General features: G+C 34.7%; 1 protein-coding gene across 1 annotated transcript; it reads right to left on the bottom strand.

Annotated features, from left to right (window-relative positions):
• Positions 1-10976: 10976 nt before the first annotated feature.
• LOC104118366 (uncharacterized) lies at positions 10977-12717 on the bottom strand. The gene is made up of 2 exons (XM_009629595.4): positions 11922-12717; positions 10977-11844 (listed from the first exon to the last, which is right to left on the bottom strand). Exons 1-2 carry the CDS (start codon positions 12279-12281, stop codon positions 11233-11235), a joined length of 972 nt encoding a protein of 323 aa, XP_009627890.1. The 5' UTR covers positions 12282-12717; the 3' UTR covers positions 10977-11232.
• Between the last annotated feature and the right edge of the window lie 1032 nt (positions 12718-13749).

Below are 13749 nucleotides of genomic sequence, written 5' to 3'. Positions count from 1 at the left end.
AATTTCCGGCATGGGACAAAAAACATGAAATCTAGTTGCAGGATATGAAAGCTACTTCGATATTTTCGTATCATTATTTTAATATGTGACATCCCAGAAAAAGGGAAGAAAATTAGCGACAAATAGAAGTCATCCTAAGAATAATAGCGCAAAGAGATGAAAATTGTTTTTTCACGTTTTAAACTTTGTCTTTACGTTATGTCACTCCCTTGATTTTTGGTAGGGAGATATTTGAACACGAGTTCAAGCATTTGAATCTTGTCCTTCCATAGTTCCATATAAGGATGGCAATGCCAAGAGGCAAGAATAGGTAGGGTGTTAACAATATTTTTGATATACTTCACTGAATTTGGTATCTACTGGCTCGATTAATTATCTGAATTTATACCAAGTAGGGCACAATAAAAAATAACAGCTACTTATTAGAAGTTTCTCTATACTCAAGACTTGAAATTAAAGAATGATTCCATCCATCCAAATATTCTTAGGTGGTTGCTAGGATTTCAATATACACTATCTCATATCCATTTTTCTTCCTAGAATAGTCGCTTCAGACTGGTAAGAGTTACAATCATGCATATTACTCATACTCGTGGCGTAAGGCTGTCCGGTAAATATTGAATTACCATGCTGAAATCAAAAATTTTATAACTTTGGTGTTTATATGTTGGTATTTGTATTTGTTTTGTATTTTAAAACTTTTTGACATTCGATATGGTATTCGATATATATCTAGTTATATATATATTATATAAATATAATAAGTTAATTAATCTAAATATAAAATCCTAAATTTATTTGCTTAGAGAATATTAATTATTATTCGGTATTGCTTAATCTTTTTGTACCTTTAAATTGCTTCTAACAACTCTTTAACTTCTCTAGTTTTATATAGAACTTTTGGCAGATTATTTATTTCGACGAACTGTAGGGAAGATCAGTCATAGATAAGATAGATATGGCTACTGGCACTTGTGTTATATTTGGAACACATGCTTATCTACCTCTGATAACGTGAAAAAATATTGCACGAGAGTTTTGTCTGTGGTACTCGTGTTTTCACAACTTAATGGTTTGTGAAATGTTGTTCCTTCTTGGAGGCCTTTATCTACAAAAAATATACACAATTTGTTATGAGTGTGTCATTATATAATGGCGCCTTTATTCGTTCAATTGTCGAACAACCTTGATTATTAACTTTCCGTATCATAAATTACCGAAATCAAACTTAAAGTTATCGAACTATACGAAATTAACTTGGTATCATATTGTACTTTAAAAATCAAAAACCAAAATTACTGTATTGAAGTTTTCAAAACTGTACCATACCATACCATGGGCTGTGCTAAAGTTCAATTATCATACTCTTTAGACCCACCATTGTTCCAAAAAATATCCCACCTAGTGTAGGATCAAATGCAAATTTGTCCGGTTTGAATAAAATCTTCATCCATCAATAATATTGTATTTTTACTGTTAGGTTTATCAAATAGATTCGAATAAAGCAGAATGGATATTGCTTTTTGAATATCTAAAGTGAATCTCTACTAGGTTGAGACTAGTGTTTATAAGGTGAATGTCATGTCCCTCTCCTCTCTTTTTCTTCCCTGGTGGACAAAAAAGTAGGAGTCGCATATTTGAATTTTTGGGTTTAATTCATGAATAATTACTCAATTTTTACTTTATTATACCAAAATTACAAAATTCTTTTTTTGTAATTTATTAAGTAACTCAACTTTACCTAGCTATTAGTGTATCACAAAAGTCACATAAACTATTTTTTGTAACAAAAAAATTAGTTTTTTTTTTCTAAGCATCACAAAAAGTCACTAGGAGTAAATAAAAGAGACATTTTCTACGATACTTAAGTAAAATTGAGTAATTTTTTATTACAAAAAATAATTTAATAATTTTTCTAAACTTATATAAGTAGGAAAAAAGAAAATCAACCGTCTTCGTATTTTTTTCTCCTTTATTTGTAGGAAATATTTTCTATTATATTGGGGTATTAGGGAAAGAGAAAGCAAGACTTGGAACAGATGAGAATTGATTAATCTATTGTGAGAGGTGGACCTTGAATTTTAGCGTGACGGAAACACCATTATTAATGGTAGAAAAGAGTTATTAGAGCTGGAAATGAACCAGGTCAACAAGTACTATATATAAACCGTAAGGGAACTTGAGCGATCACCAGTGCACCAAAAAGACTTGTATTGTTCAAGGTGTCAACTTATCTATATAACTATCTTTAAGATATAAAAACGTACATATACAAAATTTCTATCGAAATTTATAGTAATGTCCGGTGACCTTTTAATGATCAATGTAGGATCTATTGTGCAAAAAACCTTAATTCCGATACCACTAAACTGAGAGTTCGGAATCAAAGTATGGTTCTTTTGGACTCAAGCAATCATAATATATGAAAAAAAGACTGGACATCATAATATGTATAGCGCCGTTATTCACCGCGCTATACCTTAACGGCACGTTTGTCCGTTAAGGTATAGCGTGGTCAATAACCGCGTTATACATAAAAGTTGGGCCCAATAATATTTTTTTATTGAATTAACTGACACACCAATAATTCATAAGGTAAAGCGCGGTTGATAACCGCGCTATACATAAAAGTTGGGCCCACCAATAATTCTTCTAGACTTAACTGACACACCAATAATTTATAGGGGTATAGCGTACATATTTAAGGCGCTATACATCAAATAATTTTACTCCGGACTGGTTTTTTCCTTATTTAAAAAGTTTCAAGATTTTGTAAAAATCCATTCAGGATCCTTCATGTCTTGCGAAATATTTGTTCGTTAAGTTATTTTGCATTTTGTCATAATGTCTGAAGAGCGAGGAATTAGGGTTTCATTATATTGGTGGGGGTATATTGGGGGGGTGAGGTTGTGGTGGAGAATAACTCAGTACGCTATAGTTGTTCTCCACAGTGTCATGTTAAGTTGCCACTTACAATGGAGTACGATACATTGGTATCGATGTTATGTAAAAAAAATGAGTGTGAGTAAACATTCGGTGAATATTAATGTAACCAGAAGATATCCATATTCTGTTACTCCGCAAGGGGTTGCTTGTTATAATGAGTTTAACATCGAAGACGATGAAAATCTGAGAGATTTTTTGAGGACTCCGGATGAACACCGGAAATTTCTTGTAAAAAAAATATTGAAAATGTACGTCAAGGCTGAAGACGTTCGTAATAATGAGGTTCCGTAAAGTAGGGATATCCCTCAATCACCGGGTGGTTATTTTGGAGCAGTTTTTGCCGAACAGGTTCCGGGTGAAAGAGTTTGGCCTGATCTAAACTTATCTCTACGGGCGAATGAGGAGCGAGGACATAATTTTTTCCCAAGTTTACATAATCCACAAGCCGAGTGGTAAACTTTAATTTTTCTCTGTGTTACGATATTTATTTTTATGTATTAAATTTGTATTAACACTCATATATTTCCCAGGGAGTACCGACCAGATATGAATTTTACAAGTTATGAACCAACGGCCAGTTGGAATATGCCTAGTTTTGGTGTGTTGGATTATGGTGGTCCATACGGGAGTCATTATCAACAGGATAATGTGCATCATGGGATATCAACACATTATGATTTGTAAGTGAAGTGATAAAGTTTAGATGTAAAGTTTGGATCAATTTGAAAAAATTATTATTTTACTGGGTGTGCAGTAAAAACGAGCAATTTGAAGGTCTTGTCCTTACTCAATTGTCCGAAGATGACATATTTAATCGGGATCTGGTAGATGCACAGGGCCAGGAAGAGAATAGTGATTATGACAACAATGCTGATGAGTATGGAGATGACACACCCTTCCCTGATGAGGGTGATGATGATGAAGACGAGAATGCTGAACCTGATTTGACGAGGGAGCATGCTCCACCTCCCGTTAGACCAAGAGTGTACGAGTCCTACGTATCGTTTCATTCAAGGGAGATTCCCTACCTTGATCATTTGCCAAGTATGCCAGATGTGGCTGCCCTTACAAGGGATCTTGACGAAATTCGGACAGCTATGTGGGATGAATCTAGAGCAACGGTGCTGTCAAAGAGCATGTTTTTTGCTGATAAAGTGCGCCTATGCAGGGAAGTGCGAATGTACGGCATAAAAGAGCGTCGTGAGATCGTGGTTCATGAGTCATCTCCGGACGTATACAAGGTGATTTGCCGTAGATGGTTTACGGGTTGTAATTGGATGATGCGTGCGAGGAAGCTGAAAATAAATATGTGGGTTGTGGGTAAATACATTGGCACCCACAATTGTGAAATGGACACATTCAGTGGGAATCATTTTAACTTGAATGTTGACTTGATTTCTCTTGTCTTGATTTCACACATTGAAGCGTCCATAAAGTACAAGATCAAAGAGTGTATAACATTTGTCCACCAGATATATGGTTATACCATTACCAAAAAAAAGGCATTTCTCGAGCGCAAACGTGCATTTGAAATTGTTTATGGTAACTGGGATAAGTCCTTTGCCTCTCTACCCAGGTACATGGCCGCATTGCAACACTTTAACCCCGGGACTGTTGTTGAATGGAAGCTTGAGCAGAGTTCAGGAATACCATATATGTGTTCTGGGCATTTAAACCAACCATTGATGGTTTTGTGCATTGTCGACCAGTAATATCCATGGATGATACTCATGTGTATGGAAAGTATGATATTAAGTTGTTGATCGCCGTTATAGTAGATGCTAATGGAAGTATATTTCCCCTTGCATTTGCTATTTGTGCCAATAAAAGCCAAGAGACGTGGACATTATTTTTGAACCACTTGAAGGAGCACGTTGTTAGACATCGTTCGGATATTTGTCTAATATCTAATCAGCATGGTGGTATTTTAAGTTCTGTACAAAATTTGCGTGCATGGCAAGAACCGTATGCCTACCATCGTTACTGTGTTAGGCACTTGAAGGCTAACTTCTAGAGGGCTTATCCGAACAAGGACTTGCATGATTTAATGTGGATGGCTGCAACAGATCACCAAGAGTGTAAATTCAGGAGGCGAATAGAATTGATCAGGCAGGAAGACCAAGGAGCCTATAGTTGGTTGATGCGACATGAGCTTGACAAGTAGACTTTGCATGCGGATGGTGGCAGGAGATGGGGAATTCTGACTACAAATGTGTCAGAGTCTTTCAACGGGTTATTGAAGTCTGCACGTGGATTGCTTGTCACTGCCATGGTGCGGATGTTATTCAAAGCAGATGGCGGAGAGGTTTGTTGAAAGATCGAGAAGTGCATCGTCATTGATGGAAATGAGTGTTGAATTTATGCCAATACAAATGAAAAGATTTGAGAAATACAGGAAGCGAGCACAGTGGCATTCATTTTTGCAGTATTGCAACGAGCGAAATATTTTTGAAGTTCGCACTGCTATTCATCTCAACCGGGGGAATAATACACACACTGTTAATGAAGCCAAAAGGTTATGCTCATGTGGAAAATGGTCCATCTATCACATGTCGTGCTCACATACCATGAAGTGCTTTCAACAGGTTTCGCGGCAAAGAGGAACGTTGATAAAGAATATAGTATTGTTGCATACTTAAACAGCTATAGTGGACAGTTGCAGCTAATGAGTGCTGAGCATTATTTGCCGCCGCAACCATTTAAAATGGTGTATAACAAGGAGTATGTGCATCAACGACAAGTGCAAAAAAGAACGCGTATACGGAACCAAATGGATGTTGGTGATACCGTTTATGCGCGTAAATGTGGCATATGCTCGCAAACAGGACACGACCGTCGTAAATGTCCTTCAGCTGATTTGGATAGTGGTGGTAATTCAGTTCCCGGTGGAAGTTCATCCAATGTGCCAAATTATGAAGGATACACGTAGTATTTTGTTGCAGTAACTTGTTGTAATAAGTGTATGTATATGTTCAACTTGCAAAATGTATGAAATAAAATTATGTTTCCATTGGACTTAAATCTAATTGATATTTAACATTAATACTTCTGTACAATAATTTAACATACACCAAAAAAAAATGATTATCATCCGCCATTATCGTTGCTGTCTGGCACTATTTCATTGTCACTATCTTCATCTTCTTCGTCAACATCGTGTACGTACCCTTCGGGACCGAGAGCATCGTAATCTAAGCCCCAGTTGACACATATATCTCGTATTTCATCTCGGTACGGAATGTACCAACCACTAGCTTGATGAACGGGATTCCCGATGAAAAGTCAGGTAACGCTACGATACCAACCCATATACTCATGCTCACCATCTGTACGCTCAGGTGGAGGGGTGACGGAATCAGGTCATACCGACGGTCCCAAATCTCAATCTGTGCCTCTAGCCAGGCCACGTATGTCTGGTCAATCCTGGAACGATCATCCCACTGGTAATATGTCCTAAGCCAAGCGGGCGGAATAGGTACAAGCTACAGTTGACCAAACTGGCGAAGCACTCGCTCGGTGGCATGATGCTTGACAATATCGAGACACATCAATGGGACGGAAGAGCTCCACATAACTCAGCCGCTCGAGCAATAATCGGGCAAACCAGCTATTAGCTCGTCGTTGTATGGCCTCCATATGAACTATTAAGTAAAAGCAGGAATCGTGAGTAAACACAACACATATAAGGCCAAGCCAAGTAAACTTAAGTATACATGTACCTGCGCGCCTTCAAACAAATCCAACAAATCCCTATAATAGGGGAGATGATGTAGAGCCTCGACCTCGCGTCCATAGCCTCGCCTATCAACTCACCTCCTAGCTAAAGGGAGAAACGGTGAAGGTGGTGCATCCGGAGCGATGGGTGGTAGAGGTGGCTGGAACTAGGGGTGTCAATGGATATTCGAAAATCGACTAAATCGACCGAACCGTATCGTACCGTACCGAACTGATTTTTAGGTTTCTTGTTAAGAAACCGTAGGTTTTTATATAAATCTATATCCGCACCGATAATTAGGGTAAGTTTTTTATTTTATAAAAATAAACCGAAAAAATACTGAACCTTACCGAATAAATTTTACATGTGAAAAATATATTTATCTAGTAAGTTTAAAAATAATAATGCATTAAATTTTTCTTTGGGCTTTGGAATTATGAAAAATATTACAAGCCAACAAGTAATTAAACTCAAAATACTAATTCCTAAAACCTATTATGCTACATCTACTAAAACTAAGTTATTCCAAGTATCTTTATTAGAAAGACACAAAGTATTCTAGCGATAATGAGTAGCAAACTACAATATATTGAATATGTTTCCTTTCATATAATTTAGATTTATCTTTTTGAATATTTAATCTTCTATATACTTTATTCTTGAGTCCCAGTTTGGTTAATATCATTCCACTCGTGTGATTTATGTTTTCTTTGCCTTTGCTTGGTTTTTTTTACGTTATTATAGAATAGTTGATGGATCTATACTCTAACCATCTTTCATTTTTTTTTAATTCATCACCCTTTAAACAGTAAAAATGTCTAGAGAGTTTTGCTAAGTCCTATAAAAGAACGTATGTTATTGCATTGTACTTCTACTGGTGAATTTTACATGATATCTAAAAAAATACCAAAAATTAACCGAACCGTACCGATACCGAAGAGAAACTGACATGATTGGGACGGTTTCAAAAAGTCTAATTTTGGTTATACATAATAGAATAACCGAAAAATTGGTATGATATAAATTTTATAAAATAACCGACCGAACCGAACCATTAACACCCCTAGCTGGAACTTCTCCCAGGCCCAAACCTAATATACATTGAGGACGTAAAATTTATGTTTTTATTTTACTATGTATGTTATAATCATGAAAAGAATTGACTATGTTTTCACCTGCAGCAGCGGCAAAAATCCAGCAACGTCTCTCTGGGTGCCCATACTCATCCGGCACATGCCTATAAAGGTAACCTATTACAGCTACACCCCAGCTGTAACCAGGTAAATCATCTAACCGCTCAAGATGATGAAGAAATCTCAAGCTGACTAGGTTTCCCGAAGTGTTCGGGAATAATACACCACCAAGCGTCAGCATCAGCACCAATATCGTGTACCTATCGATAAGAAGATCCGATGTATCATCCGCAATGCCCGCATCTATCGCCTCCAGATACTGCCGGACGGGCGTCAACTGCAAATGTCTGGACCCACTCAATACAGTCTCCTCCGCTAGCTGGAAACCAGTGCGCTGCTGCAACATTTGCAGGTAATCCAATCCCGTATATTCTATAACAACATGCGGTAAAGCTACAGGTAATCCATCAACCGACAGTCCAAAAAGAACCTCCACATCCTGAAGCATGATGATAGACTCGCCGATGGGGTAATTGAAACGTGTGCGTCTCCGGTCGCCACCGCTCTATCATAGCCGTGATCAACCCCCGATCGAACTGCAACCGTCGATCTCTATGATCCTGTAGAAACCCGTATTCTGAAGGCGTCTAACTATACATGGATGGAGTGGGTGGGCTCTAATGAACTCCCACATATAGTCTATCCGTCTAAAGCGGAATGTCTCGGACAAACACTGCCCCTCTCATATGTATGAAGACCTACGCTCGGCCTGTAGCAACAGTAGCTCTAGCGATGCAGGTCCGGGATGCACAGGCGGAATCTCTATGACGACTACTAATAAATTGAACAATATTAATTAAAGTATTTTTCTTTTTAATTGCTTAACATCCTTAAATATATTGCAATATGTTTAATATTAAATTTATTCTATATTTTTACTATATTGTTAATTAGGTTGATACATTTTCTATATTATAATTTTATATTTTATATGTTGGTTTATCATTTTATATGTTAATTTATTATTTTATATGTTACTTTATTATTTTATATGTTAGTTTACTATTTTATATGTTTGTTTATTATTTAATATGTTAATTTCTTATTTTATATGTTTGTTTCTTATTTTATATGTTAGTTTATTATTTTATATGTTTGTTTCTTATTTTATATATTAGTTTATTATTTTATATATTTGTTTCTTATTTATATGTTAGTTTATTATTTTATATGTTTGTTTTTTACTCACCTATTTTTGACTATAATAAAATTAAATAATTAATTTTTATAACTATACAAGATTTAATTATTAAATATTCATATAACAATACTTAGTTTGACAAATATTGTTGTTTTCTAATGTTATTTTCATACATTTGTTGACTAGAATTCGAGAGAGTTTGTGTTTGAACTATCAGTTTTTTCAGATATTTTTGAATTTAACAGATAATTAAATAATTAATTTCAATAACTACAAAGATTCCACGCTAAAAGGGCACTACATTACAAATACGAGTATTACATTAAAATTACGGGCACAACATAATATTATAGGGAACTAAACAACATTAAAGTCACATATTCATATATGTACAACAATAACATCTAAATAAGATTAATTATTCCTAAAATAATAATTTATCTATTTTACTAATCTTTTAGCACATAAATAATCTAATTCGGATAAAAATAATAAATTAATTTAATCACAAAACAATCATGAAAATACATATACCACAATAAAAAATAACTAATTAATATTTTTTATAACAACTAATAACAATTTCTCTATTTTACTATTTTTTTAGCACCCTGATAATATTATCCGGATAAAAAATAACAAATTAATTAAATCGCAAAACAATCACGAAATAACATAGAATACAGTAAAAAATAACTAATAGATATTTTTTATACATGAGTTTTAACAAAAAATAAGTCGGAATACTTTGATTTTAATTTTTTGGAAAGTTGAAGATTTTGTGATTTGGAGCTGAAACGAGCAACCCACTACGAGATAACGCCTTAGATATGATATGGGACCGAGAATCTACAATTTTTTGCTCCAACCGAGTTTTTTTCGTTAAAAATGATTGGGGGGGGGGGGGCTGGTTTTCTGTTTTTTTAAATAGGGAAGAAGGCTGACTAGTTTGGTGGGGAAGGAGAAGGGCCGTTTATTTTTTTAGATATTGCGTGCATATGTACCGCGCTATATTATAGCGCACGGTATACATGGGCGATATACCTTCCCGCCCATTTAAATTCAAATAAAGCACGGTTATTTACCGCGCTATACCTTAACGGACAAACGTGTCATTAAGGTATAGCACGGTGAATAACCGCGCTATACATATCATGGTGCCCGGATTCACTGCGCTATACATATCATGATGTCCGGTCTTTTTTCACATATTATGATTGCTTGAGTCCAAAAGAACCACAATTTGATTCCGTTTTCCTAAACTTAAAAGCCTTCGCTTGATTAAAGAATTTATATTATAGTTAGGGAAAGGGGGCAGGGGGGTTGAGAGTCGGAGAAACATTACATTTCAAAGAAACCATTGCTTCTAAAGCTGGGAAGTGAATCAGAGAAAAGCTTTCAACAGTGCTAAAGCACTAGTGCTTTTGCAACATTAAAGCCAATTCCAGGAATCTAACAGTGCCTTCCCTTCCCCCTACAATAGTAGCCAACCTCTCTTTACTTTTCATCATTCTTGTTTTTACTGGAATCAAATCATTATAGTCGTTTACTACAAAACTCAAAGTCTTAGGAGCACTCTCCATCATCACACTAAAGAGTTGAATCATTTTTTTCCCTTTCTTTTTTACATTTTTATAATATCTTTTTCACAACACAAACAATCAAAACATAGTTCAAAAAGTAACAAAATATGACCCATATTGTCTCCCTTTGTTGAGTAACAAAAGAAGGTTCCATTCACTCTCTTTTATGGAACAAAAGACTTCTTCTTCTGCCTTACAGCTACTTGTAGTCATTTCAAGAATTTTCATCATATTTTTTTACTTTTACTTTTTGTGATTATTCGAAAGAGTCTTCAAATATTAGTAATGATGAACAATTCGTATTTAAGAATAGGAGAGAGTAAAAACTTGTCCCATACTATAAAAGTATATACTACTAATAGATTCTCATGCTTGGATTATTTTTGTGGGAAATCATGTTTCATCAATCTTTTTTCCTTCAAAATTTTCCTCTTTGGGTTCTTGAAATAAAGACATCTTCAGGGGTCTCATCAACTACAGCAGCTTAGAACTTACACATTCGAAAAAGAAAAGAAGGAATAAACCCCTAGAAAATCCTAAAAGGAAAAAAGATGAAATAGAAAGAGGAAAACTAAAGGGGGAAAAAAGTTAAAAAACCAACAAAAGGTACAACCAACAACTACAGATTTTCCCTAGTTGTAATATATATTTTTTCTACCTATGGCTGCAGAAATCCAAAAGCATCTTCCTTGCTTGAACAATTTCATCAAAAAAATCATCCAATTGTCCAATAATATTGTCAGTACCAGATCTCAATACCCCAAAACAGGCTTTCAAATTATCAACTCTTTCCCTTATCCCAATTTCTGATTCCCATTCCACAACACTAGTACTACTCTGTCTTTTCTCCAATTCACCTCTTAGTTCATCCAAAGCTGATTTTGATCTTCTAAACTCATATAACAAAACCCCCATTGATGATGTTGAAATCATCTCATTAGCCACTCTCTGTTGCAATCTTGAAGTTGAGATCATGAAATTGGATCCAAAAAACAAACAGTCTGAACTTTCTCCTCCTCTTAAAAATTCTGATTGAGGCCAACAATAGACTAATCCATAAAGCAAGATCATTAGCAAAACTGAACTAACATTCCTCATTGCATATAAAACTCCTCTGAATCCATTGAATCCATTTAGCTTTGATTCCACTGAAACTGCCTCATCAAACCTTAATGAAAGTGGCTCTATTCTTGTTTCCATTAATGCTCTATTCTCTTCCTCTAATCCCACTGCTTCTCTTTTACATCCTGTTATTGCTCTTATCACCTGTTTTTTTCTTCAAGAAAATCAGTACAAAAATCAAGAAAATACCCAAAAATACAATGGATTTTTGTTTTGTTTACCTGTCTAGATAATTGTGGGGTAAGATGGGGATGAGTATCAAGAGAAGAAGTGACATTAAAACCAGCAGAATAGTAATTCTCAATGCCTGAAATGCCATTCTTGAGAACATGGCAAACTTCCCAAAGCTTTGAACTTTCATCCATGTATTCATCAAGCCATTTTTCACCAACTGGTAAGTGAAGTTTTTGGACAAGAAGTGTTAACTGTGTGTGGAAAGATCTCAAAAGGGAAAGTACCCTTTGAAGGAATTGAATAGACATGAATTTATTAGAAAGGAAAACTCTTTCAAGATCATCAATTCCTCTTGTTAGAAAACTGTAAAATCCATTCACAGAGTTTGAAGGATCCATCATATTCATAACAAGGATGGAACTAATTAAATTAGAAGAGGGAGAAAAAAAGATTATGAAGAGAGATATATTTATATTGTTGAAGAAGGGAATGAATGAATGCCTCTTAGAAGCTCAGGTTTCTAAAAGAATTGTTGGGAGCAATGATGAGTGTTTCCTTTGGAGGGGAAACGATCATTCATAATCTGCCATTTTCAATGTTTAATGGGCAGAAAGGAAGCTAAAGAAAAGAACAAGCCTTTTATTTTAAAATTTTAAATAAAAATAAACAACTTCCCCTTTGTATTAAAGCAAACAAAGTGTGAGAGAATGAAACAGGGGAAAAAACTACTCAAAAACATGAAACTGTCATGAACTTATTTAGCTCTCTTCCAATTTCTTCCTTTTTCCTCCTCACTTTTGTGCCCTTTATCTTTTAATGCTTAAAAAAGGAACTCTTTTATGGATAGCATAAGCATAATACCTATACAATAATATATTATATGGGGTAGGCGGGTAGAGTAGAAAAGGGTGAGGAGCTAGCGTTAGTGCTTTCTCTTTAATCTTGATTTAAATATATTTATTTGTCCATTTACATAAAATAATCAAATTTAAAAATTCTGTAATTTATTTTTTAAGTGTGTGCTGGCAATGTTCAATGATGTAAGATTGAGTTCATTGGGTTGAACGGCAGTTTGTATGCAGGATTTGGGTTTTTATTTATTTATTTTCCGTATGTTGTTCGGTGTTTATATTGAGGTTCGACTAAATTTCGCATCTAAAAATCATATATTAGGTCAAACAAAGATAATATTATTTCAAGGGTTCGAACTCAAGACCATAATTAAAAATAAAGGAGTATTCATCACTCTACACACTCCACCAAATGTATTACTCTATCCGGTCCATAATAAGTTACTAATTTGTTTTGGTCACACCCATTAAGAAAGTACAAATTCTAGACAAAAATATTTAGTGTGACTAAACTACCCTTAATTAAATATTGCAGCATAATTAATGTGAGGAGTAAAAGACTTTTTAGGGATATGTACATAAGAGTAATTTTAAAAAAAATAATTTGAATTTGTTCTTAATTATATAAATGAACACTTAATTTGGACCAAAATAAAAAAAAATTAATTATTTATTGTAGACCGAATGGATTAGTAACTGATATTAATTGTTTTTTTAGATGTGGTCATATGGGTAATGAAGTTCTTTTGATTTTAGTGCTTTCTTTGGCTTCTTCTTTCCTCTTTTTCTTCCTCGAGCAACTGACTTTGTTTCCTTTACTTCCCCTCTATCCTATTGAAATTTGTGGGAGATTTTGTGTTCCTTCCTTCTAGATATAAAATCTTGATCTTACATTCCTCTTTTTCGTTTTCATGTTCCTTTTAAGGGGATTTATGAAATGATGTGCTTCTTTGTATTTGTGTGTGTTCTTTGTAACCTTCGACTATGCAAAGACTCAGTCTTTTTAGGCCAAGTAATTCTCTCC

The sequence above is a fragment of the Nicotiana tomentosiformis genome, chromosome 4 (assembly GCF_000390325.3).
Source record: "Nicotiana tomentosiformis chromosome 4, ASM39032v3, whole genome shotgun sequence".
NCBI lineage: Eukaryota > Viridiplantae > Streptophyta > Magnoliopsida > Solanales > Solanaceae > Nicotiana > Nicotiana tomentosiformis.
This window is presented reverse-complemented; position numbering and strand designations above follow the sequence as displayed.